The 27051-nt window shown below is 42.6% G+C and overlaps 1 protein-coding gene and 3 long non-coding RNA genes across 11 annotated transcripts in view; 2 read left to right on the top strand and 2 right to left on the bottom strand.

Moving 5' to 3' along the window:
- Positions 1–19292, top strand: LOC308060569. Of its 7 annotated transcripts, none has more exons than XR_013926787.1 (5): positions 1–134; positions 2031–2175; positions 2287–2406; positions 10795–10947; positions 19155–19246. It is a non-coding gene; the product is annotated as an uncharacterized lncRNA (long non-coding RNA). The 7 variants fall into 7 exon arrangements; XR_013926788.1 differs by lacking the exons at positions 10795–10947; positions 19155–19246 and adding exons at positions 6590–7384; positions 10348–10762; XR_013926786.1 differs by lacking the exon at positions 10795–10947 and having other exon boundaries at positions 19155–19292.
- On the bottom strand, positions 2286–13819 carry LOC308060571. Of its 2 annotated transcripts, XR_013926794.1 has the most exons (3): positions 13685–13819; positions 10814–11090; positions 2286–2427 (listed from the first exon to the last, which is right to left on the bottom strand). It is a non-coding gene; the product is annotated as an uncharacterized lncRNA (long non-coding RNA). The 2 variants fall into 2 exon arrangements; XR_013926795.1 differs by lacking the exons at positions 2286–2427; positions 10814–11090 and adding an exon at positions 7420–10398.
- LOC308060570 lies at positions 11100–15116 on the top strand. The gene is made up of 2 exons (XR_013926793.1): positions 11100–13648; positions 13813–15116. It is a non-coding gene; the product is annotated as an uncharacterized lncRNA (long non-coding RNA).
- Positions 19293–20424: 1132 nt separating the features above from the next.
- SLC9A3 (solute carrier family 9 member A3) overlaps positions 20425–27051 on the bottom strand; it is a 101143-nt gene continuing 94516 nt past the window's right edge. The window contains exons 16-21 of the mRNA XM_080380639.1: positions 27003–27007; positions 26643–26771; positions 25923–26099; positions 25270–25345; positions 23461–23574; positions 20425–22193 (exon numbers count right to left, since the gene is read on the bottom strand). Of these exons, the coding sequence (XP_080236765.1) occupies positions 21946–22193; positions 23461–23574; positions 25270–25345; positions 25923–26099; positions 26643–26771; positions 27003–27007 (749 nt within the window). The 3' untranslated portion in view covers positions 20425–21945. The remainder of the gene's footprint in view (positions 22194–23460; positions 23575–25269; positions 25346–25922; positions 26100–26642; positions 26772–27002; positions 27008–27051) is intronic.

The following is a 27051-nucleotide window of genomic DNA, read 5'->3' as shown; positions in this document are numbered from 1 at the left end:
GCGGCGGGCCCGGCCCGGCCCCGGAACGTGGGTTTATTTCCGGCCCGCGCGGCACCCTGGGGCGGTTGTGGCGGTGCGGGGCTTCCCCGGGAGCCTGGAAGACTTTCGGCCCGGGACGTGGGTCGGCGCGCTGGGTGAGCGGTCGGGCTGAGGGTGGGGCGGGGGCCGGCGGCGAGCCCGGGCGTGGCCGGCGGACAGCGACCGGCTGGAGGGGACGTGGCGGGCTGGCGCTCAGCCGCGGCAGGGAGCGCCTGGTGCCGGCGGGCGGGCTGAGGTAAGCGGGCAGGCGGCCCGGCCCGGGACCGGTGGGGCTGCCGGCGATTCTCGTCTCCCCGGCAGTGACGGTGGTCAGCGGGCTGCTCACGGTGCTGCTTTTTTTTTCTCGGAGCTGCGCCGCTACCTAAGCGAGGAGGCGAGGAGCGGCGGCGGAGCAGCCCCGGTGCTCCCTTGTGGCGGTGGGGCTCGGGAGGGGATCGGCTCGCGGCGCCCTGCCGCCCCCCCGCCGCCTCCGGGCTGACCGGGCAGCCGCCGCAGCTCTGCGCGGGGCTTTGTCTTTCCCCCAGCCGCTGGCCGGTGCCGTGGCAGCGGGCCGCAGAGGCTGCCTTGGGACCTGCGGTAACGCTGTCGCAGGGGGGTGGCTCAGGAGCCTCTTCCCGTCTCTGCGAGCAGACGAGAAAGAAAGGAAAGCCGGCGGTGGAATCCCCACCGCTCGCCCCCGACTGCTGATTTCTCTAAAAAGTATTACAAAGGGCAAGCATCTAACTACAGGGGAAGGTTGGGAGGCAGCAGCTCAGGTGTCTCGCTGATCCTGTGTCGTGACAGTCAGCTCCTTGGTCAGAGCAGCCGAGGGGAAGAGGCCTTTTGGTTTGCTTCCCAGTGAAATGGGGCTCTTTTGTTTTTTCTTTGTACCTGGGTTCATCCAGAATTGTACGTTGACAAATCAAGGGGAGTGAAACTGAAGGTCACTCTAGATGTTACTTTTCCACATATGCCTTGTGCTTGTGAGTCGGACTGCTGACCACGGAGGGATAACTTCTGTACTTGCCAAGGGCCCACAGGCTCTGTGTGCTCACTGCTTCCGAGTGCTGCGCTGCTGCTTGGGAAGCAGACGGGGAGGAATTGGTGGTGCCTCGTGGTTACACAGCCAGGCCTGCTGGGCGCTTAAACCAGCACGTCCAGTCGGGCAGTATTATTTTTCTAGATTGTAAATGAGCCTGAGGTATAAACCCACTTACATTTCTGTATGGTGGTGTACTTTGTCAGAGAGCTCAGTCGCACTGACAGAGCTGGCACAGAGTTCCCTTGGGACTCCAGATTTGACTGTCCTGTTGAAGGGCGCGAGAGCCTGCTTTGGAAGTCACTTGGCAAGGCACAGCTTTGCCGTGATTTGGGTACTTGAATTCTGACTGTAATGCCAATACCACGTGTTAGCCTTTCTCCAGAAGTTATAAAAGCAGAATGAGCATTAAGAATCTGATTACCTTTTAACTAAACGCAAAACAAAGTTGCGGGATGAAGTGACTGGAAGTCCTTCAAGTCTGACTGGGTATTATTGCCATGCATGTTATCTGCCTGTCTACCAATCGTTCCTGCCTCTTGTTCTGTTGTGGTAATTCCTTTGGGTAATGCGTTAGGCTCTAGATGTAGTGCATCTTGACTTCCTCCTGACCCCCTGAGATGTTATCAGTCTTTGCCTTCCTCACATTTCATAGGGTGTGGGAAGGCCAGAGAGACTGGAAGCCTCTGCTGTTGTGTGCAGAGAAGCTGTCAGCCTTCTGAAAGAGCATGTAGCCAGCAAGCGCGTTGTGGTGCTTCGGTACCAAGCTGATACCACAGGCCTCAATCTTTTTTTTGTGAAAAGGGATCACAAGGAAATGTGCTGATGTTGAAGGGGGAAAGGTGGTGGGGGAAGAGGTAGGAGGCAGCTTTCAACCAATTTTAGGCTTAACTCCTGTGTTCCCAAGAATGTTTCTGGGCTTTGAGGGCTTTGCTTTTGGCTTTTTGCCTTATTAAGCATGTCTACCTTTCAGGGTAATGCTTTCTTGGAAGTTGGAAATGGTCCTTCTGGGACACCAAACCAAACCCCGTACCTGGGAAGGTCATTTAGCGTGCTGCACCTTGTGTTTTATTCCCTGTCGGTCACTTGGCCCTAGTTGTACACACTCTTCCGGTTTGGTAAGTTCTTACCCTGCTGGCTGAAAGATTCTGTCTTTTCACTTCCTCTGCTTGCCACAGGCCATAACAAATGTGTGTTCATAGACCGCTTTCCTTGCTCACTGCTTTCAGATTTGAGTGTCGATGCCATGGATGTAACAGGAGAGCAGCAGCAGGATGTAGAGCACAAGCTGTTTAAACAACACTTGGATAAAGCTGCCAACCATGTGACTCCAGAAGCCGAGAGACACGGTAAGATGCTGTTCTGCCATTCTTGGATGGATCCTCTCATAGCCTTTCCATCACCATATGCCTGCTATGATATTCATGGGAACAAGGGACAGCTGAATTCACAGCGTTTTAAACACCACAAACTCTTGAAGAGTTTATAGGACACAAATCTGTTACACTGGCAGATCAGGCAAACTTCTCTGTGTGTGCGTATATATATATTATACTCAGTAATTTTGCGAGGCAAGTTTTTGCCTGGTCCCTCTGAAATTGGGACAAGGACTCATTGATGCATTTCAGGAGCTGTCGCGACGGAGGGAAGACACAGTCACTCAATATGAGTGATCAGCAGACTTCGTTTATTGTGCCTTACAGTCACCTTTTATGCCTTCTTATAATTACCTCATACATATTACAAAAGTTAAGCTCATTATTGGTTAGTTGCCTAAATACCAAGTCCGCCCCTAGTTTCTCTTCTGTAGTTATCTGTTCCCACCTGTAACATTCTTTTCCCACCGTGATCTTCCTGATATTGTGTAACAAGAACAGCCAAGGATAGTGTATTTTTGCTTTACTTCAGATAAGCTGAGAGCGATGTGCATTTTTGTCCAGCCAGCTGGACTATGTCTATGTGACCCTTTTCAGCTAGTCAGTTATCCACAAGGAGCAAAGCTGCTGAGTGAACAGGCTTTTCCTACTAGAAATCAAGCAGCTGCTCTGGCAAAACTCGACTTTGGTTGCATCTTTAAATCCTAGGAGGCTGACAAATGGGACAAGCTGATTAGAGGAAAGAGCCTCTCTCCAGGGAAGGCTCCACTGACTTGACCCTTAAGCCTAAACTTGCATCTTACTACATTTGCTTTGTGTGTGTTAATGCATACCCGATCAATAGATTTCAGTTGATTTATCAGTTACGAGTTGGAGTAAGTGGTCCTTGGCTACATAAACCTCTCCTCTGCGTTTTTTTTACATGTTATGACTTACTGTTGTACTTCAATACAAACCGGGAACGATTCTGGTAGTGTTGAAATTAATGGTAATACTGTCCTGACTTTGTCTTTCTAAAATGTGAGGTCCTTATTATCTGTTCTGGAAGATAGTGTAGTTCTGTGTATTGGCATGAACTAAATTTGCTGATTTGTTGTAACTCAGATTTAACTTTTCTGTTCTTAAAAGCTTAAAGGCTAAACTAAGCCAAGAGCTGAACAATGGGTAGGTACAAGAGCTTCTCCTGTTGTCACAGAAGTGTGGTGATAGCGTTCTTACTGTTGCGTCACTTAGCAGCCTTCCTGTATTCAGAGGCTGTGGCATGACAAATGTAATGTCTGGGGTCAAACCCTGCTTTTCTGTATCTAATTCTCTGTTAACACATGTAGGCCTCCTGCCTTACTTGTGTTGACGGCCTCCACTGGGATTACTCTGTCTGAACCGATTGCTCTCGTTCCTTATATTATCAACAGAGAGGAAGAGAAACTTGGAGGGAGCAAACAGTCTCATCCAGGAGAGGCATTTTGAAAGCGATCAAATTGTATTGCATGCAGCAAGCAATTTCTTCTGCTGTCTGGAAAAATTACATGGCTAGTTTGATTCCCACCACACGTGTGGCAAGTTAGATTGGAAGAGTACACCCATTTTTGTGAAACTCTATGATTATCAGTTTCTGTTAGTAACACTTGATGTTCAGTCAGTTATTTAAATGGCAACTATAGCAGTATTGACTGGTAAAGGAAAAATGCACGCAGACGTGGTTACCGCTGGGCTTGCTTTAGTCACGACTCAGAGCTGGGCCACCACCCCAGTGAGTGGCAGAGAACCAAGGGATACAGCACAGCTTATATACGCTTATCAGATCATTAGTCAATGTCTGAAGTTTTTAGGAGTTTCCTTTGGTCCTATCGGTTCTGTGAATCCATCACCTGACTCTGTTCCAGTTGATTCACCTGCTCGGTTCCAGTCTCTGCCTCGGTTCCAAGCTCCTCCTTGGATTGTGATCTTCTTTCTGCCTGCTTTAACTCACACGCTCCTTCAAGCGCGCTTAGTCTTTGAACGAGCAGTTCCTATTCACATACACCAATTTTTCTATAAACACCTGTGTTCCTGAGAGCACCTGTGTGCACAAACTGATCATCTGTTTCTTCTCTGTTCTCCCACTGATTAACTGGACTGGGTTTTAAACCAGCCTTGGATTAGGGCTACGCTAGGGATGAGGCCTGGTTCTGCCACTTAGCTGCTTCAGTGCTTTAAATATCTTAGTTAAAAATACATTTTCTTTAATGTTAACCTTAAATTTAGTAAAGCATACCTAAATATTATTGAGTAGTATGTGGAGGCTTTTCCTGATCATAGTTACATTGAAATAGTTAATAGCTTAATGATTTCTATGGTAGGTTGCATTCTGTGCTGAGATGTCATCTTATTAATATCCATTGGATGGCGATAGAGGATTGAATTTTTTTATTATTATTTTTATTTACTGTTTCCTTCCTTTTAACATGGACCGAGTTTTCCAGCGTCATGTGGAATATCTGTATGCATATCTGCATGCAAGTAGAGGACCATGTTAACAGCAGGAAACTTTGCATGTGGGGTTTTATGTACTGCGGTTTCTTTATAGTATCTAAGCTGTGTGCAGTACCTCTGGGTGTTCTGTGAGACAACTTGACAGGCAGCTACCGATTACATTCAGAAAGCTGTTACTAGTTGCTGTATCTTGAAAGACTCCATGTGTTGTACAGGTGTTCTTCAAATGGCAGGAATCATGGCTTTGACAAAGCATAGGAATTATTAAGCTGCATTCTTCCTGACACTATCTTTTAGTGTAATTGCAGGATCCAAACCCATACTGGTTGAATTCTTAATTGTACTCTCGACTTGTTTGAATGTTGTAAGCTGTAGAAAGTAAAAGCCTCATACAGTGGTTTAAGAATGGGTATATTTTCCTAAAAGTTTTTATTTGCTTGATCATAACTACCATAAAGAAGTGAGGTTAACGATTGATTTTCATGCATATTTCATACTTTCTAATTAAAATCTCTTTTTTTTCTGTGGCTAATACAGATGTCTTTAATACTCACTTCTGTCCACCTGCTATACTTCCTAATCTCAACAAAGAAGGTCCCGATAACATTTTGTCCCCTCAGCAGTGTCTCACTTATCACCTGCCTCAGCCTTAGTTATCCAAGAAGCCACCTTTTCGAGGCTCGTAAGGGGGTAGTGTGGTGATACCTAGACAGTGAGCCTTAGAGGGCTTTTGTAATCTAGCAGACTTGGTCCTGTCCTTCAGGATTTGTGAGTGAAACAGCCTGGTTTTAAGGGGCCTCTTCTAATAAGAACCCATGTTTCTGAAAATTTTAGACACACAGTTCCTTGGCTCACTTATTCTGAACTCCAAAGTTTACAGACCTTTCGTATTTGTTTTGGTTTTTGGGAAAACAAAGGTCCTGTTTGAGTTTTTTGGAGGCATGTCTTGCCATTTGGCAGGTTTCAGCTGTTGCCAGCTCTCATCTCTGTTAAGAGTCCCTCTGCAGCCTTCTGCATTTAAGAACATAAAACTCTATGAGTTTGTGCCCCAGCTGTACTGTGGCTGCGCATTCAACACACAGGTGGCACAGACACTTGCAGAATTGTAAAATCATGACAAAGATAGAAATTCCTTGGAGATTTCTAGTAAGCCAGTGGTTAATGCATGTGCATTGTCAGCATCGTTGTACTGGAGAACTGAGTGTCAGTTTTCCGCTTGGGAGATTCCCACTGTGATCTAGTTTCACAGCAATGTATAACTGTGTTCCCTACATATCTTGGGACAGGATTATGTGCTATGCACTGCTGTCTGCTATTTAAAATGTTGTTTGTGTAACAGGTCCTGTATCGGTTGCAATTTGCTGTTTGGGTCTGCTTTAGACAAAGTTTTAACAAAGCCTTTGCGCAAGTAACATCTGATCAGTGCTCCAGCAAGGCTTACAGGTTGCTGGTTCTTTCTGTGGAGGGTGTTCTTCAGATGACAAATGCTACTCTGCTTGTTGATCTTACTTTGCAGCTCAACAGGCTCTGTGCATTCTTTCAGGTGAGCTTCGGGTGCAGGATGTGAAGATTCTGATAAAAAAATAATTTCCTTCATGTGTAGAACAGTTTCTGTGTGTAGAGCAGAAGTACAAGATAGTGTTTCTTGATGTGCCTCGTCACTTTGAATCCTCTTTTGTCTTAGAACTGGGGAAAGAAGAAGAAAAGATGATTGATCCAAATGCTTTGGATGCTGATAGCTGTGAAAGCTGTTACGGGGCAGAGTCAGAGGACATTCAGTAACCTTTACATCTTCTTAGTGCTTGAATCGGTACAGTTAATGTGGCATACATGTTGGAGGGTTTTTTCCAAAATGTCTACGAAGGTCCGTGCAGTGAAATTCTCTTGGGCACCTGTTCAGAGAATGGTGAGAGCTGTTGTGTTTTAGTATGCCTGTGCTGCACTCATGATTGTTAAGAGCGTGCACAGTTAGGTTGTCTGTTTTGTCTGCGTGCCTGTTTAAGGGCAGTAGAACAAAGATTGTATCTTAGCAAACAAACCTTTTCTGGGATTACTTGGTGTCCAGAGTGGAGCTGTGTAAATTATTTCACTGTTCTGTGAGCTGTCTCGGAATAAAACCCGGTTATGGCTTTGCCTTCTCGCTTCTGCTGCAGGCTTTGCATCCTTATGGGAGCAAAGACCAGACACCTATCACTCACACAAATGACGGGCGTCATTCGGTGTTTCTCATTGCTTCTATCTGCAAATTTGTGTAAGAATGGATTCGTGATAGTCCACAGGTTCTGGATTATCCTTTGCTATTATTGTCTCTGTAGTAACTTAGTTTGTCACATCTGTCAAGTTGCATCCTTCCCCAGAGATGTTTCCATCTTGAGGGATTCACGATTCCAGCCTTCAACTTTTTTTGTCCAGCACAACATGGAACAGAGACAGACAATTGTTTTTTCTGGTGAGCGAGATGTTGTCCAGAGGTAGAAGAGTGTCGCGACGGAGGGAAGACACAGTCACTCAATATGAGTGATCAGCAGACTTCGTTTATTGTCTCTTACAGTCACCTTTTATGCCTTGTTATAGTTAGCTCATACATATTACAAAAGTTAAGCTCATTATTGGTTAGTTGCCTAAATACCAAGCCCGCCCCTAGTTTCTCTTCTGTAGTTTTCTGTTCCCACCTGCAACATTCTTTTCCCACCGAAATCTTCCTGTTATTGTGTAACAAAAACAGCCAAAGACAGTGTATTTTGCTTTACTTCAGATAAGCTGAGAGCGATGTGCATTTTTGTCCAGCCAGCTGGACTATGTCTATGTGACCCTTTTCAGCTAGCCAGTTATCCACAATTCCCCCGTTTTTATTTTGGGCAACATAGGCCTGGTTGACCATTTTCAATAACAGCGTTTTAACACAGGAAAATACACGGCCAACTTGTAAAATCTCAGTTCAGAAGGATAATTCCAGAAACACTTGAAAAATAAAGTTAGCTTGAAGCTTTAATTTAGATGCTCTTTCTGTTCCAGTGATATAAAAAGTTTAAAAAATTCAAAGGTAATTTTAAAGTTCTGAACCTGGACTAATGCAAGCTCAAAACCCAAAAAGAAACCAACCTGATGTTTGACTAGGAATATTTGCAAATATTTTAGTGGAAAATCCCTGATCATTAACAATTTTCTGTCCAAATAACAACTGCCCTTATGCAACCAACCAGTCCAGACATTTTCTGAAGAATACCTCATTGATATCAAAGAATTAACAAAGGGAAAAAAATTAGTTCTAAGCTATATACATTCATAAGTGGATTTTTCAACAGTTACATGCAGATTTACACACTAAGCCATAATGGCTTGTAGGTGATACACACAAGAAGAGTTACCTTGCTTATCTGTCTGAATGTCTATGCTAAATTTGATAACTATGCCACAAGCTAAGCCTACATGGGTGCTGTGTGTTATACACGTTCCTTAACAAACAGTATAATAGACAAATTCCCAAGATCTAGTCCCCAACCTAATTATATTATTTTGTAGCCAATTAAGGAAAATAACACAAATGTGCATATCTACATGTGCACACACCTTTTAGTTCAGAACCAATCTGTGATAAAAGGCCTTAGCCTTATGGCATCATCGAATGTTAACGAGTACAGTAATTAAAAATGCAGTCTTACTGTAAGTGCGATTTATGCTGACATTCCCTCAAATGCTACACGTATTTCTCACTTAACTGCCTCAAGTTAAAATAGTAGTATTTGTTAATATGTATTAAAAAATCATTAATTCTCTACAATAGCAGTTGACTTCCATAACACTATGTAAGCAAAAGAGGCTTAAGATGGGTTTTCTGAATACTAACAATTTATTTTAGACTGTCTAAACTCAGGTCTTGAAAGATTTCACTCTGCCAGACATAGAAACACTGTTGCACTCCAGTTGTGATATCCATTTTCCCAAGTTGTCACATGCACATCTCCCTCAAGTAACATTATTGTTAAAGTTTCTCTCTGCTACATAAAAGCATATTGCACTTGTAGATATAAAAGCCAGCACCCTTACTTAGATTATTACCTTATTACCTTGTAACTCTTAGTATACCTTGTATCTCTGATTTCATCACTTCAAAAATTCACCAGGAGCAGATAAAACCACAGCATCAGACTAAACTACACCTTAACTGCCGATTCAAATAAAGGCATTTTCTTCAGATATGCCTAATGCTTACAAATAATTTTGGCTGGTTTTGATCAAAAAACTATTATTACAATAATGATCAAAAATAATAATCCCGTTTGCAAAATGCCTTTAAGCCAGCCTCCTAGTCCCAACCAATTTCCACATTCAGAATACAGCATAAATACAGAATACAGAATAAATTATCTCCATCAAGGCAAAAAGGCTTCTCTTTAAGCACAGAGATGTTTGCTAGTTCAAGGCAGAAACCCATTTCTCGTAGGGGACATCTGAAGCACTTTTTTTGGTGGGTTTGTAATCAATTCCGTAGTTTTCATTGAGAAGTTTAAGCTGTTCCTCTTGTTTCAGGAGTGTTTCCAACTCTGATTTGTCGAATAGGTCCGTATTTCCCAAATATATCATACATTTCCTCCGCTGTGATTTTATACGGCAGGTTCCGAATATAAAGGATCCGATTGACCTCTGGGGGCAGCCAGATGTTAGCTCGCTTGGCCGCTTGCATCGCCATGGCGCCGATCGGAGGGGGGTGGGGGGGGGGGTGCCGCCTTGGAGAGAAACCGCGGCCGGGAAGGGGCCTGCCGGGCCGCGCCGCCGCTCGCCGCTGCCGCGGGGGTCCCGGCTGCTATCCCATACGCTAATAACCCGGGTAATGCCTTTTTACAATCTATGTCCTGCACGCTCCGCTTTTCTAAAAAGCAAATGAGCGAATCGTACGTCGCTTGTCTCTCCACACCTTCGGCAGCGCTGTTGCAGCCTTTGCGAGACTTCGGCGACGCGTGGCCGGCGGGACCCTCTGTAGGTGCTCCCGGGCGCGGGGACCGTGCCCTGCCGCCTCCTGCGCTGCTTTCAGGACCGGTACCCGAATCTCCGTCGAACCGTGGCTCGCAGGTTCAGCCCTCTCTAGGGTCCCTGTTCGGGCGCCATTTGTTGTGACGGAGGGAAGACACAGTCACTCAATATGAGTGATCAGCAGACTTCGTTTATTGTGCCTTACAGTCACCTTTTATGCCTTCTTATAATTACCTCATACATATTACAAAAGTTAAGCTCATTATTGGTTAGTTGCCTAAATACCAAGCCTGCCCCTAGTTTCTCTTCTGTAGTTATCTGTTCCCACCTGCAACATTCTTTTCCCACTGCAATCTTCCTGTTATATTTTTGCTTTACTTCAGATAAGCTGAGAGCGATGTGCATTTTTGTCCAGCCAGCTGGACTATGTCTATGTGAACTTTTTCAGCTAGCCAGTTATCCACAGAAGAGTAATGAAGAAAGTCTGCCGTTAACCTTGCCTCCAATGTTGGCAGTCTTTCCCTAAAAACAGAGGAAGGGAGGAATAAAAACAGGTAGATGCTTTGTTCACATGGGGAAGTTCCAAGCTGCTCAGAACTGTGGGAGACTTCCCACAGAAACAAATGTCATTTCTGCAGCAAATGTATTTGCTGAGAATGGACTTGGCTGGCTGAATGGATAACTAAAGCCCTCTTCAGAATTAAGCGCTGCATTAAAACAGCTTGCATCCTTGTGCCAAAATCTCAAAAAGTATGTCAGGAAGCTCAGGCTCCTTCAGGAGCATTAGACCACCTTTCAGTGTCCAGTTCCCGAAGTTTGCTTCATTGATTTGTTGAAATAAAATCCACCGGGGATTTGAGTCCTGAGCTGGAGTGTCTCTTTATCACTGTAAAGATGATGATGTTTGTGCTTATGCAGGTGCTGCAATACTTGTGACTGTCAGAGAAGCATACAGGTGACGAGGCTGGGCCTTTGAGCATAGAGCAGTGCAAGAGGGAAGGATTTAGCCAGAAAATGCAAGAGCAGAAGAACAAGGGCTGCTGAGTGTACAGTTTCCCGGATGTCAACAAGGTGAGAGATGGGTTTTGCCGTGACCCTGTTGCATGGTGTTGATGAGCGTCAGAAGGCACAGTTGGGGCATTCTGCTCTTTTTTTTCCAACTTTAAGTGTTCACAGGACTGTAATAATCCCTGGGCTCAGCAAGGTACTTGTGCCTGTAGAGGAGTTCAGTAGGAGGGTCAGGAAAAGGGTGGAAAGGGGCTAATTCTCTGTTTCATGAGGTGGGTTGGCTGGAGAAGCTTAGCTTTGTCTACCATCTAGCTAGTGAGTCTTTTTACTGAGGTTTCTAGAGGGGGAGAGGCAGCTTCTTTGAGGTTAGGTTGTCCCACCCGCCCTTCTAGTCTGAAAACAGAGACCACCGGTGGGTGCTGGAGATAACAGTAAGCAACAGCTTGTCAGCACAGTTGCTGGAGGGAGTGAAATGTTCCCTTCTTTAGAAAACCAATGGAAGCAAGACTATTGGAGTTGTCAAGGTTGAAGATGCTTAAAGAGATGTTTTTTGCAACTGGTGTATGAAAATGTAAAGATACACCAGATGACTATGTAACTACCCTGTCATTTGGCAGGTTACCAAGCTCAAAACACTTGATTGTGCAGGTTATGTACCCAAGTACATTCTAGCAGTCAGGCCCAGGATAATTTTTTTTTTACTTCTTTATTTCAAAATCTGGAGGGTTTTTTACATCTTTGTGTACTATTCCTGGAGACAACATTCTTTATTTCTGAAAAAAAAACAAAACCAAATACACCCCACCCTTTTGCTCATGAAGCCAGACATCATGTTTTGAGCATCATCATGGGTGCTGAACCATTACAGGACCCTTTGCCACAAAGTGTGGTGAGCAGGAAAGATTCAAAGGGGAGTGCTGTGGGTAGCGAGGGTCCAAGGGTCGTGTCACTAGGGAAATTTCTGGGGGCCCTTGTTAGGCACTTGGACTTTCGCACATCTCCATTCTCATCGCATCCGCAGTTAACATATGCGATAGGTTTGCACAGACATTCAAAGGTGTAATGTAGCATGTGAGCTTGATGCATTGAAATCTTCCAGGGGAGGGTGTGTATGATTGCTAGCAAGTGTCATGGAGGACTGGCATCTAATATCCATATCCTTTTCATATTCAAGGTCAAAATTTTAATAACCTTTGTCTTTTGGGGGATTTTGGAGTGTGCGTGTTTTTGTGGGGTTTTTTTTGGTGGTAGGTTTAGTGCTTTATTTTTGAACACAGCTTGTTTTCATGGATGCATACATAGGACCACTCTTGTTTATTGTATTAAGGGTTTTCACCCTGCCTGCTCACCCTCCCAGTTACTTTCTCCACTCCGTTTCTGTGATACCTTGTGATACCTTTTGATATTTCCTACAGCAGCAGTTAGTTCCCTCCCAGTAGACTTGATTCCTTCTTCTTCCCATTTTTATGTCCACTAAAATACTCTGCATAAAACAGTTACTGTCAACATTGGTATGTGATTATGGCTTTCCACATGACTGCCTGTGAGGAAGAGGGGAAATGCATATCTCTTTTAGGACATTTGCTGGTATTGTCACCCATGACAACAATGAGTTGCTTATTGTCTATCTTATTTAAACAAAAATTTGAAAATCCAACCACCAGTATGACTGCTTTGTTTATATAGATTCAGGCCTCTTAATGAAAGATTACTGTCTCCTGCACGTAGCTGGAAATTTCCACTTTGCACCGGCAAAAAGTTTCCAACAGTCCCATGTACATGGTAAAGTATTTTCTTTTCCTGCTTCTTGTGACCTTGAGCTTCCAAGTGTTTCTGACCATTTCCTTTGAACATCTTTGCATTGCTATCTGTGGTAACAGCAGCACTGCTTCGGGGCGGGGGGGACATTGGTGAAATTTTGTTGAGAGGTTTAGAACTATTGGGAACAAATAGAAAAGTGTTTTCTGAAGGTGCTGCCACATGGCTGTGGGAGAACATGGAGGAGAATGTGTCTTGGCAGTCTCTCAGCCTCACTTGTTCTACAAAACTTTGCTGCCCTGCTGTAAAACAACCTCAGGTACGGTGTTCGGTCCAGGACCTGAATATCGGTATCTCTGGAAGGGATATTTTGGAGAATAGCTCTTGAGAATTTCAAGGCAATTCAGAACTTTCAGAGTAAAATTTCAGTTGTGAAGGACTTTGACTTCCTCAAGTGTATATATAAACACAGTGGCTGGAATGACAGTGGTGGCTTGCACAATCACGGAATGGTTTGTGTCAGAAGGGACCTTTAAAGGCCCCCTAGTCTAGCCCCCCTGCAGGAAGCAGGGGCATCTTCAACTAGATCAGGCTGCTTACAGCCCTGTCCAACCTGACCTTGAATGTTCCCTGGCACGGGGCATCTGCCATGTCTCTGGGCAACTTCTACCAGTGTTTCACCACCCACCCTCACCATAAAAAATGTCTTCTATTTAGTCTGAATCTACCCTCTTTCAGTTTAAAACCACTAATCCTTGTCCTATTGCTGCAGGCCCCACTAAAATGTTTGTCCCCCTTTCTTATAAGCCCCCTTTAAGTACTGAAAGGCCACAATAAGGTCTCCCCAGAGCCTCTTCTCCAGGCTGCACAACCCCAATTCTCTCAGCCTGTCTTAGGAAAGGTGTTCCAACCCTCTCATCATTTCTGTGGCTCTCCTGTGGACCTGCTCCAACAAGTCCATGTCTTTCCCTCACCAAGCACTCCGGAGCCGGATGCAGTACTCCAGGTGGGTCTCACGAGGTCAGAGGGCAGAATCGCTTACCTTGACATGCTGGTCATGCTTTCGTTGGATGCAGCCCAGGATATGGTCAGCTTTCTGCCCTACGAGCACAGGTTGCTGGCTCATGTCCATTTTTTGACCCATTGTTACCCCCGAGTTCCTCTCTGCAGGCCCGCTGTTACTCCTTTCATGGCGGATGCGCAGTAGCGTTACTGGCAACCCAAGGGCAGCGCATGCGCAGAGCTGGGCTGACGCCTTCGCGTAGGGGGCTCGACCCCCGCATGCGCAGAAGCGGCCCAGCGCAGAGGCATGCAGCTTTGAGGCCTGCAAGGGCAGAACCGTGTCATTGCCAAGCGAGAGGGAATTGAAACCGTAGAGGGGAGCAGCCGCTCCGCAGCCCCGCGGTCTCCAGGTTGTGGGGCTTCTCGCTAGGGGCGGGGCTGTTGCAGCAGCGAGCTCCCGCAGGCTGAGTTTGTCCCAGGGCTGCAGCGGCGCTGCAGTTCGGTACTCCCGTGCGGAGCGAGCGCTGGCAGCGTGCTCGGGGGACGGCAGCGGCGGCTCCTTACCGGAGGCAGCAGCAGGCGCCGCGGCACCACCCCGCAGGCCAGCGCGGGATCGCGATGCCGGTACTAACGGCCAGCAGTGCCGAGGGGGGAGGCGCCAGGACTGCAGTACCTACTTTCATCAGGCGGCGGCAGCAGCGAGCGCTGCTCTGCGCATGGCAGAGTTTGCCGTCTGAGATGCTGTATACATAAGACGCTATGCATCATCCATCATGTATGTGAAGTTTACATAATGGTGTAATGATAGTATCTCTCTATGTGTCGACAAAATATGGACACCTGTTCTAAGGATGGAAATACTGGTTTATAAGGTCCATGGGAATTCTGTCATGGACTGCAGCAAGGCTAAAACAAAAGTGTCACGCTTGTCAGAGACTCATCTTCAGCAGCTTCTGTTGCTGCTTCTAATTATTTTCATTTTATAAATGACATGAATATCCTAGTTTCAGCTGGGATAGAGTTAATTTTCTTCTTAGTAGGTGGTGCACTGCTGTGCTCTGGATTTGGTGTGAGACCACTGTTGATAGCACACTGATGGTTTTGGTTGTTGCTGGGTGATGTTTATACTAAGTCAAGGACTTTTCAGTTCCTTGGGCCCTGCCAGCCAGAGGGCTGGGGGGGCACAGGACACTGGAAGAATGCACAGCCAGGACTGGTGACCCAAGCTAGCCAAAGAGCTATTCCATACCGTATGATATCATGCTGAGTATATAAACCAGGGGAAGAAGAAGGAAAGGGGGGTTACGGCATTTGTCTTCCTGAGTAACCCTTACACGTGATGGAGCCTGGCTTTCCTGGGGATGGCCTAACACCTGCCTACCCATGGTATGTGGTGAATGAATTCCTTGCTTTGCTTTACTTGCGTGCGTGGCTTTTGCTTTACCTATTAAATTGTTCTTATCTCAACCCTTGAGTTTTACAACCCTTTCCATTTTTTTCCCCCATCCCTCTGGGTGGGGGGAGTGAGCGAGCAGCTGTGTGGCGCTTGGTTGCTGGCCAGGGTTAAACCACGACTATGAATTATCAGCCGCACACTATTATCCTTTTTTAACCCTGATCTGGGAGCAGGAATACAAACTTCTCAGAAGTCTTGTATGCACAGTCTTCTCTAAGTGTACTAAATAAATGATTTTCTAAATCATTTGCCAAAGCAGTGTGATTCCACCAAAGTGATACAATTTATTGCCAAACTTCTCATTATGATATACTATTAAAACATTTCTATAAAGACAAATTAGCAGAACAACTTGACTTGTTTAAAAATATATGCAGTAAGTTGACACTTTTTGGAAAGTACACACACAAATCTCCAAACAACAGCACTCCAAAGAGTGACAATTTAAGGCACGTGATTATTTTGCAACCTTTGTTACGTAAATCTCTGGCTAGACCATATATTTGTAAAATATAATTTCATATATTTCAATAACTAGCTTCACATCTCAGAGAGACAGAATTCATCCAAATGCAGGCAACACTTCTTTTTTTTAACGTTGCTAGGTCATAGTGCAGCATAATAAACATTGTTTAAAAGAACCTTATCCACAGAACAAAACATATAAAAGAGATGTCAAATATTTCTGCATTTCATCCTTTTACAACAAGGTAGGCCATAGTTACTGGCTCAATAAACAGCAACTGTGGAATTCCCAACTTGCCTTTCTTTGACAGAGCATGTCAGCAAATTTAGAGACAAGTTTTCAGCCAGGGAAGCAAGACCTGCGCTGGCCTAACCAGAGGCGAACCGATTTACTAACAGATCATCCTAATCTAATTCACATGCCAAAAAAGAAGCTGATGCATACAGTCAGATCCTCAGCAGCTCTAGATCTATGTTGCTGTGATGGAAATTAGTGGTGCTTGATTAAAGTGCGCTGAAGAAGCAATCAAATATTTGCACACTCACAGGACACATACTAAAATGTGGAAGTACACAGGGAGTGGGTGAGTGAGATAGATGATGAACTCTTATAACCTGCTTTTTCTATATGTAGACATTTGGAGCCATTGCCTTGGAAATAAATAAGGAATTATTAACCATTATATTCCAGCTAAGATGATACATACATCTATGTTGTCAATATAGAAACTGGGGACATGAAGCTTTCTTTTTAGCACATTTCAAATTGAGAAACTGTGCAAAACAAACCCTTGCTGTAAAAGCAATTATACTAGAAAACATCTTCCAGAGGCATTAAAGTCTCAGAAATTATGCAAGCAGTTCCAGGGAAAGGTCTCTGCTATCAGAATTGTCCATTTTGTCCTTCATCTGTTCAGCTAGGATCACACAACATACAGACAATGCCTGAGGCCTTTGAAAGTAAATGAGGAGTTAAGCCCTTTGTCTTTCCATCTCTTCCATTGTTAAAGATGGCATCATGTTCCCCTCTCTTTCATGAAACTACAGCCAACAGCCCTCTCAAAAGCATACTGGATCCTGCTGATTTTACACTGAGACCGCTGTATTTGTAAACACTGTGGTGTCTATTGATCCTCTGTTGTTTAGCATGAAAGCATACAAGAACATTAAAGTCTTATATCCTGTGATTTTCAACTTTACATACTCTTATGTGTGCAACACCTATCTGGTGAAAACTCCCATCTGCTGCTGATGATTTACAAATGTTTTCTTGAGGTAGCCTGTACACAAATAGATTAGGAATGTTCTAGCAAGCATGCAGAAAACACAGCCCACAGTGCGGTTCATCTTCTCACTGCAACACAGCAATAACCTCTGTACAACAGCAATAAGGAATGAAAGTTTATTTCAAAGCCAACACCTGATGAGCATCTTGCCAACTTTGGTCTTGGTACTTCAGCATTATGCTGTGAGACTGCAGGTTCAATTTTGGCACATTGCACTTCACCTGTGCTAATATTTGGGATCAGTCATGGTCCTGTTATATATCCATGCCAATAACTAAAATACTTGTTCCAATTATAATATCTGGAACAGCATTAACATGCTCTACTTCACCAAAATTGTATGTTCATATGTACTCAGTTCACAAAAAGATGTATTTACATTATTGAATTATAAAATTAGCATCCCTACTGGTGACAGCCTTACCTCTCATGATGTTCTTCAACAAGACCAGCTCTGGGTGATGAAGCCTTCCAGTTAGGGACACTGGTTTGAGTCAGTGCCCAAGGTGACTGCAAACAGGCAGCTGCTTGTGGGTTGACATCGAAAGAACTAGTACTTTGAATCTAGTCTCTAAAGGCATATGTTATGTATCTATCTAGGTCTGTATATGACATTTGCCATCACAGCTCTGCAATTTCTACTAGCCTAACAGGCAGTTTTAGCAAAGAGGAGAAAGATAGGGAACAGGTGTAGGCACAAATTTTCACACATCGCTCCACTTTTTTTGGGTGTCTGAGTAAATCTCAAATTCGACACCTGACACAGAATCACCTAGAACCTGGGTAGGTAGGGTGAAAACAACCTGTAATTCCTATAGGTAAAGGAAAATTTACCAAAGAAAGCCTCTGTTGTATCCAGTCATAAGCAATTCAGATACCTCCCTGAAGGTGGCTTAGCTCATTTATATATGGTTTACACCAATATCTGACAGAAATAAGGTATACATCAGGATCACAGAAGCAGGTAAGCACTCATCTTTCTATTGCTGTCACAGAACCTTTGCAACTTATACCACTGAAGATTTCAACCCAAAATTTCAGGACTGGAATCATCCAAGGCAAAATAGAGATAGGTCAGAGGAGTATATGCTGGGATGTAGTGTTACACATCCATGAGAGGTCTCAGCATTTTCAGTTTTATTTAGTCTTCATCTGAGTTGGCTTTCTCTGATGTCTCCAGCTGTCTTCAAGGTGATGCAGATCAGATTCATATGCATATGCCATAGGCATCTAGTGCAATCAGCTACTATCATTTAACAGAAAACCGGAGACAAAAAAATTAACCAAGTTCCTGACACAAACAGGTATATATATACATACACAGTAGCCAAACTACCTCTGTACAATACTCTGAACCATCAACATCCTGAGTCGTTGTGGCACTTAAACCATCTGGCAAAACATGGGACAGCATCTGAGGGACCATTATCCTGATCATCTATTGAAAGTGATACATAAATTAACAAGATAATCCAACAGAATATTTGGAAGGTGTCTTCCAAAGCAGCAGTAAAAATGACAGATATTTACATTTCTGAGTGAGGCTAGATGAAATAGAGCAGCTTGATTAAGAACATGAAATGAGTTGTTTGTGACCACACAAACTAAAATTCTGAGCTAATTGCAGATGTTCTTTCATTCCAGTGCTACTGAGCAAAGGAAATGAAGGTGAACAAAGGCAGGCCTTCCCGGAGTCCTTGACTAAATTTCAAGATGCCAGGACTTTCCTCTCCCTGGAAAGTTTTCCACCGAGTCAATATCCCACTCAGTGACACAAATATTCAAGAGCAGGAAAATATTTTTCTTTAGCTTGCACTTACAAAAGGCACTAATCCACTTCAATCAGAGTAGACTTAGCAGGCAAGAGGCTAACCATTGGCTTCTCCTACATTAATTTCATGTATCATGAAATACTGAGTTCCATTACTGAAGCAGCAAATGCAGCCTATTTCTTTAAATGCATTTATGGCATAATTAAACCATTTCCATGTAGAAAACCCCAAGGATTTACCATTTGAAAAGATTCTTGGTTTATCCCTCCAAAAATAATAATGATTTTTTGTAACAGTCTACATGAAAAAATAGCAAGGAGGCATAATTCACCTTCACTGTGCACCTTTCATTATGAATGAGAACTTAAAAATGTAAGTGCAGCAGAAAAGCTCCAGTTTTTCTGACATCATGGGACACCACTCCCTTTCTATCTGAAACATCCTAGAACAGATCCCATGAACCAATAGGTTGCTCTCTAATTTTATAGAAGCCCTTTATTCAAATTATCCTCTCTCGTCTTCTCCTTTCAGGTAAGTCCTGGTTCACAACTGTGTTTCCTCTTGCTCCAGAGAATGTGGAGGGACATGGCAGGATGCTGGAAGAGATGCTAGTTTCTGAAGCTTAGGGTGTTGCAGAGGTTTCGGCCTGTGAAAAGAACGTCGGCTTTGTACACGTCTGGCTGCAGCAGATCTGTAATTTCCTTGCACATCAAGCAACATTTTCTTCTCTTGGGGCTCCTTCATATAAGAGTCTTCCAGCCCTTCAAACATAAGTAGAGAATTCTCTTCTTGTGAATTCTCTGACTTGTAGCTAACTTCAGAACAATACCCTGAGTTTACTGTTTCTTTGTTATTCACATCTGTATCTGCCTCCCAGAAGAGATCAGGTACATTTGGGTCACAAGAAGCTATATACTCAGAGACAGGAGAAAGAGATATATTCCCTCTGTTTTCCAATGAAGAATAGTTTTGTGTCCAAGGCATCTGAAGACAAGATGGGAAGAAGTGGAGGGGGGTCACTGAAACACTTTCATTTTGGTTTAGCTGGTCATCTGAAGAGGAGTATTCGGTCATTTCAGCATCATGGTCCATATCACCTAGAAAGCATGATCAAATGAAAACATTGGTAATACACACTTTCTGTACTAGCAGGCTGGCCTTGCTTGTGGCTATTTTTATGAAAGCCTTAGGAAAGTGAGTGGTTTAAGATGGCTTTTTTTACTGGGGAACTGTACCCTCCCCCAGTTTCTCTCCTGGACAACCCAAAGTGAGTTTATTAAATTCCTTATCGTTGCTGTGTATGAGGCAAAACTTAGTTTCAGTGCTTGTGATGAACAACTGCCTGTTTCAGGTATTTAGGAGACGGAGTCATCAGCTGGTCATTAAGGTATATCTTTGTCTTGAAACATTTAACCCTGATGCCTAGCAAGGAAATCATAGAGAAACTTTTGAAAGAAACTGTGCTTTTTCAATCAAGTAGCAGAGGGTATCACCAGGGAGTCAATTTCTTATTGACCAGAACCTATGATCAGTTTTCTGTGCACTTCAGACTGTGTAGAGAAACTTCACATTCCCACCCTTGGGTTCCAGTTTGCATTGCTTTTTAAAAAACTTTCAATTGAAATCTCAGTGTCATTCTCTATTAGGAGATTTTTGTTAAGGAGAAAATTCAGAGAGTAATCAAGGTCTAAGCTTATTAGCTTGGGAGATCTAACTTCCCAAAACACTTCCTAAGAAACACAGCAGTCAAAAACCAGTGAGTTTGATGTATCAAAGATACCTGCACAAGAACTTATAGACAGCAGTTCCTAATAATAAAATCAATTATAAATAAGTAAATAGAATGGAGGAAAAGAAGAAAGGTTAACAATAAAATGTTCAGCAAGTCACATGCCAATATTTTATAGCAATGTTCTCCGGCGGGAAAAAATAAGTGAATAGAATTTTAATGTGGATAAGTGTCAAGGAGAAGTTTTCCTTTTGGAATGCTGCTCATTGTTCAAGTCTTTAATCAGGACAGCGGAATTTATCAATGCACAGAGGATACTAGGTCATAAATTTGTGATCATGAATTCCACAAAAGTGAATTCATGATGAAACTGACTTGCATTTCATTGCATGATCCCTGCAGGGCCCTATGTTCCCTTCAGTCATGATGCCTGAGCTGTGACCTGACCCACCTCATTTACAGCACTCACTATGTTGATTGTGGAAGTGAAGGCTGCTTTTCAGTGTATGGAAAACTTCCACAAAGCAAGAATTAAAGGGCAATTAGGATATTAATTTAAGCCCAGAGTCAATTTAATTTTAAGCCTCTAGCAACAAGTTATTTATTGCATCAGAAAGCTAAGCATTACTCAGGTTTCAAAATAAGGTATGGAGTAAGATAAACTCACAGTTTAAGGATAAAGCTCTAACCAAAACTGGAATTCTGCTTCTCCACAGACTGGCTGTTATGTAATTATCTCTACCTGTGCAAGCAAACTCTGATGCATTTTAGTAAACATGCTTCATTTTTAAACTCCTTCTTATGTAATTTAGTGATGACATCAACAGTGTCATTGAGTACTTATGCTGCAGCAGTGGGACCATTTTACCTTCCTGGGCATTGGATAAATAACCTGGAGAAGTGTTCAGAACTGACTCAAGGCTTCTTAGCAACAGGGTCAAAAATTATATTTTAAGCATGCTAAGAATGAGACACTCAGCCCAGCTCATTGCTGGTTTAGCCCCACCGCTTCTGTTGTACGTCTGAAGGCTATAGAGTCCAGTGGGTTAACTGACTCATCTGAGCTCTATGGGCAAACCATATCCCTTTGTATTAGCAACTAGATTGTCCTTCTGGGGCTTCAGACCACTTTGCTTACATATGCATGCAGTAGCAACAACATTACTTGGAAAGACTGTTTAGGGGGGTTGAATCACAATTACCTGATTCCTGTTAGGGAATTCAGATACCAATTTTATCATCTAGAACTGCCTAACCAAGAAACCTGGAGCCTCTTGAAAATGGATGCACAATATTCTGATATTTGGAATATTATTTTCTTGGCATTTAAAGTATTCAAGGCAAAACAAAGCAGGACCCTCATCTGCTGTAAAAATAGCAAGGCATTGGACCTCAGATAGTTGGACAGCTCTTCTACAGAAAGAAAATAGAAATATGTTTGTTATTCAAGCTGGAGGAAAATAGAAGATACTTAGTTGTAGGAAGGAATCAAGAAGGAAAGAGAAGAAAACTCTCAGAAAAGTAAGTTTACTTGTCAGCAGTCAGGGCTGATAAGAAGGCTGATTGAAAAGAAAGGTGGTATCTTTTAAAATATTACATCTGTGTTGATTCTGGGAGAAAAGATCTGGGTCGGTCTTCTGGGCCATCTGCTAGCAGGAAGGAATCTATTGATTTATTACTGAGCCGGAATGGAGCGAGCCGTCTGAAGTTGTTTGGAGAATACGGGATCTGCACTCGGGCCCTTTGTGATGGTACCACAGTATCTTCACTAGACAACCATGGTGAGAACTTCATGTAGATGCTTTGATCGTCATCAGCTGAAAATACTGGGTTGTCAATTCCTAAAAAAAAGGTCATGAGTGAACAAATAAAATTAATCAAAAAAATTTCTTGGTAATAAGATGCTTTGTAAAAGGAGAATGGCTATAGCGGGGAAAAAATAGGCCAGTACATGCCAGTATAGATGTGACTAGGCCAGCACACAGACCATTATACACACACAAGTTGCTCTTTCTACCTTGGTTATAGCTAGTCCTTTTGGATTTCTGTTAAAGAGAAAAGTTGTATATTATAATCAATATGCAGTTATTTTGGGGATATCTGGAGATAAAAAAATAAGAACAATAAAAGAAGAAATTGTCCAGAAAATCTGAAGGAAAATGAAGCACAATATAAAATAACTGCAGAAGATTTAATTCAAACCCATAAAAAAGAAAAAAATAGATGGAAAACTACTGCAAATGCGTAATCCACACAACTTCATAAAGGAACAAGATGTGTGTGAAGGAGCTAAAGCAGGTCACAGAATGGTCAAAAGTAAGTTACCAGAGCCTGTATAGATATCAAGTTTGTAGTGTTTGAACAGAAAAAGAAATTTTAAAAATTAGTCTAGGTCTGCATTTTGCCATCCGCTTACTTCTAGAACAATTTCCTGATGCCTTTATACATTCTTAAAGACAATTTTTAATGGGACTGTGAAAAGGCTGTATCAGCACGTCTGCCAAAAGAGTACAGGCACCAGTGGTTTTCCTCACTGCATGCCCTGTGTTACATAAGGAGTGTACAGTGGTATGCTGAAAATTTGCATACAAAAGTGCTAAAGAGAAATACTAAATTTTAAAACTTTATAAATCATGTCACGTTATTTCCGTTGTATATAATGATACACTTTCAGTCTGCTATTTTGGAGGAGCCTTTCATGGATGGAAATCAAGTCCAATGAATGCTCCAGGAATGCTGCAAATCTGCCCTTTTCAGTGATTTCTGTGAGCTTGCAAGGATCTGAGGGAGTTACAAATTTAAGAGAAGGAATCCTGCCTGAAAGAAGAAGCATGAAATTTGTCACAACAAAGTGCTTCAAATGCAAGTACAAGGTTTAGGTAGTCATGCTGACAGCTTCTACCAGTAGCAAATCTGATGCTCTCCGTATCTCCAGATATCCAAATCTTGCTATCTGTTAATATAAGTATTAAGCAAATATATTTTCTAACAGAACACACCAAATCAAAACAAAACAAAAAATACAGGCTAAATCAGCAACATTTCTAGTATTATTTTTAATAATTGAAAAAAAACCACACCCACATTGTAGGTAATTAGTATTTTTACCAGTAGGAGTATCTGTGAAATTTTGCTTTGTCACATCAGCCAGGAAATCGACTCCTTTGCCTAGATGCAAAGTTTCGTAATCGTTATTTTCTTCTGATTCAGAGAACTCCAAATCTGGAACAAGAAAGACAGTCCAAATCTGGTTAGAGATCAGTATTAGTTCTGACAGAAAATATTTTCATGCTGGTTTGATGCTGACATAGTTATCAAAGGTACCCTTTAACAACCATCTACATAAAGGCAAAATTTAATCAGTCTTTGTAGCACTGAAATGTGAACATGAACATATGTAGAGTTCAGGCTTAGGTACCAATTACATCAAGAAACTCAGCACAGGCTGCCGGCTTGCATTATTATGTGGTGCTGTGACAGAGAGAGATTCTCACTCTGGCTAAGACAGAATGATCTGCTTTCCTGGGACTGAAGCAAAGCAGCCTATGGCATGGCAGCTCTGCTGCTGCTGCTGTGTTTTGTGTCTTAAATGGTCTTGGGTTCACAAATGTTGTCCTGTTGCAATGACCAGTCACTACATTTTCATCATTTGACAGAGTCAGCATTGGTATCCTGACTGGTTTCAAACCTGGTGAGGTCATTGCTACTTCTACTGCAGTAGAATCAGTTTTACAACAGCTGCTAAACCACTCATTAAGACTGTCTTCCAGTGAAGCTTTTCTTTTAAGTGCAGGGTGACATCTATACACAGTGTTAAGAAGACAGCATTAAATGGTCTACTTATAAGCATTTAGAAAACTCTTCCCATGTAAAAAAGGTTCCAGAATATTATTCAGCCAGCCTGTATTGCTCCTGTGTCAAAGAAAATTATTGTTCCGAACATGATGTTCAAATAGATGTTCAAAGAACATATCTAAGAAAAATATCTTTGCTTGGAGATACTGAGAAAAAGATTAATCCCTCTCTACTTCAGTTCTCTCTGAGATCAAAGGGTTGCATGCATACACAGGGGAAAGAAAGAAAGAAGTTAGTTCAGTGGCTTTTAAACCACATTTCAGTTTTTAAGTGACACTATTTTATAACTACCTTACATACATATTAGCACCCATCACATCTTGGTGTGACTGAAACAGATGCCAAAAGATGGCTAAAATATAAGATGAAAGAATTTGGGGCTGTACATGCAAAACCAGCTTTTGCTAGGGATGCTCGCTAGGCCTGTCAGCTCCAAAGAATATTTTCAAGGCTGACCTGTGCGTTAGATTTGTGCATGAAGGGTGAACGGGTGCTGAAACTGGCCTCTGACTATGTTCCTTTCAAAGCTACACTCGCCTTGAGTTCTAGTGCACATGCCTAGCATCAGCTCTGATTCAGACTCTGGTCCAGACCCTTCTAAACAAATAGACATTAACTCAGATCAGAATGTCCTCTCAACTACTGAATTTTATGTGGCATGGCATCCTCAGCAGACATATCCTGCTGTGATGAAAAAGAAAAATGTTAGCAAAAGTTGCTCTGTGCAGCTTATCCAAAAGGAAGATGAAAATTCATCTATGCTATAGCCACTGCATTGTTTTGTTTTAAAAATTTAAATAGGATCTTTTAAAAATATAAGTAAACAGTCCAATTAAAATTTGGTTTGTCATCCAGCTGCCTAGAAAAACAACTTCTAAATAACCAAGACACTGCATTTAGGCACTGATCAGATCCCTACTCTGAATTCTGAATTACAACTAGAAGTTCCTTTTTCAATACCAGCTTCACTGTTGAGTATCAACAAAATTTTTCAGTGATGCTTTATTGACAACATAGCTGGTAAAATGCAGCTAATGAAACTGGTCTAAGAGGGTTTTTTACCTTTTTCCTTCAAAGTAAAATCTTGTACTGGATTTTCTGAAGGTATTTTTCCATTTGGTATGACACTGCTGTTTCGCTGAAAGAAAACAAATGAAGTTACCAAAACCAGTATCACCATCAGATTGCAATGGCAGTGACATACTTTGAAATGATACATTCAGCAATCTAACCCTGCAATCTGTTGTAATCTTTGCTTGAGACTCAATATGGATGTCATTAGTTTCCCCCCTACACTCATACTCACTACAGGAAGAGCAAGGAACTTTGGCTGTTTGGATGCTGTACGTTCCCTCTTAGTTTCATGCAGATTTTGTGGAATACTCTATGCTATGGTGCTACCCTGCTACATCTACCCTGCAGCGTCTCCCCAGAGTGTTGTAGCATGGCTCAAGGTCTGTTGTTTTTCAAGTGATCAAAGATCTCTTACCCAGAAGAAGGGTCCCAAAGCACAGAGAAAAGCAGCACATGAGAAGATGCCCCTTGACTTATCTCATAGTTTATAATCTATTCCTGCTTAGGCCTTTAGGTTCATAAAGTTCTATAGGACAGAGATAAATGCAGGACATAGGACCCTTCAGAGTCCTCCCTGCCCTCCCTACCCCTTAGTTTGTATAATAGGTGGCTACATCTGGGTCCTTGTTAAAGAATTTTACCCTTTTTTGGCCCCGGTCTCGCTTGTGGATTTTATTGAGCTTCTTGGAATGGTTTATTCCTAGTTTGGTACTCTTGAAAGATTCTAAGCGCTTCCTCATTGTTCTATGGAAAATCTCCTTGTCTTGTTTCTCATCTTCACTGTGCATGATCTCATGTCGACTGTACAGGTGTTTGTGCTGTGGCCAGGAAGGGAAGACAATATTCATTTATTTAGAAATACAGCTGGAAGCCCTGAATCAATGCATTCAATCAGTGTCATGCAAATGTAAACAACTTCATAAAAAAATGAACCAAAGGCTAGTCTGAAGGCATTAATGAGACTCCTATTCTTCTTTCTTTTTCTTCACCATGAAACAGGTGCATGTCCAGGAATTTTAAGTATGTAAGAGTGACTTTCATTCAAAGTAAGCCTCTCCCTGTAAGTGTCTGAATCACTTCAGCTGACACTCTCCATTTATTCCTGCTTCAGAACCTATACTGGACCCAGTTCTGCATTCCACTGCTGCCAGTGAAATCACAGGCACTAGTTCTGTTAAAGAGGTATGTTCCTAAATGAGAAAGAACCTCTCTTTCTCCAGTACAGGAAAGCCTGTCCTCCTCAAGGGAGCGGATTTTGCAGATGGGTTCTTTCCTTTCAAGTCTCTCTCCCAAGTTCTGGTTCCTAAGGTCTCCTAGTTTTAGACTAGAAAAACAGTCCCATGCTAGCCTCCTGCTCTCACCTCCTGCCTGGGTTTATACAGGTACTGTTGTAGGGTGTGATGAGCAACTGTGTCTTCTGTGTCCCGAATACTTTTCCTCCTCTGCTCTAAAGCTTGCATGTCAAGCAAACTGGTCCAGCTTTTTCTCTCCTGAGAAGAAGACAATATTCAAACAGCACTTTTAAAATCAGTAATTGCTGAAGAGAAAGAAAAAACAGAAAATGGGGAACAAGAGAGAGAAATGAAGATGAATTTTAAAAAAACAAGGAAAGGTCAAAATCAGCTAAACTGAGTGAGCAGTATCTAATGGGAAATGTGAAAAGGTTATTGGTTTTAGTCTTTCAGGTGAGTGTAGCATTAATTTCTCAGTTTACACGATACACAATCTGTTTGGCGAAAGAATCATGAAAGAGTTAAGGAAGGAGAAAGG

Source organism: Falco punctatus (genome assembly GCF_963210335.1).
Source record: "Falco punctatus genome assembly, chromosome: 3".
NCBI lineage: Eukaryota > Metazoa > Chordata > Aves > Falconiformes > Falconidae > Falco > Falco punctatus.
Note: the sequence above shows the minus strand (reverse complement) of the source record. Positions and strands in the feature narration are given on the sequence as shown.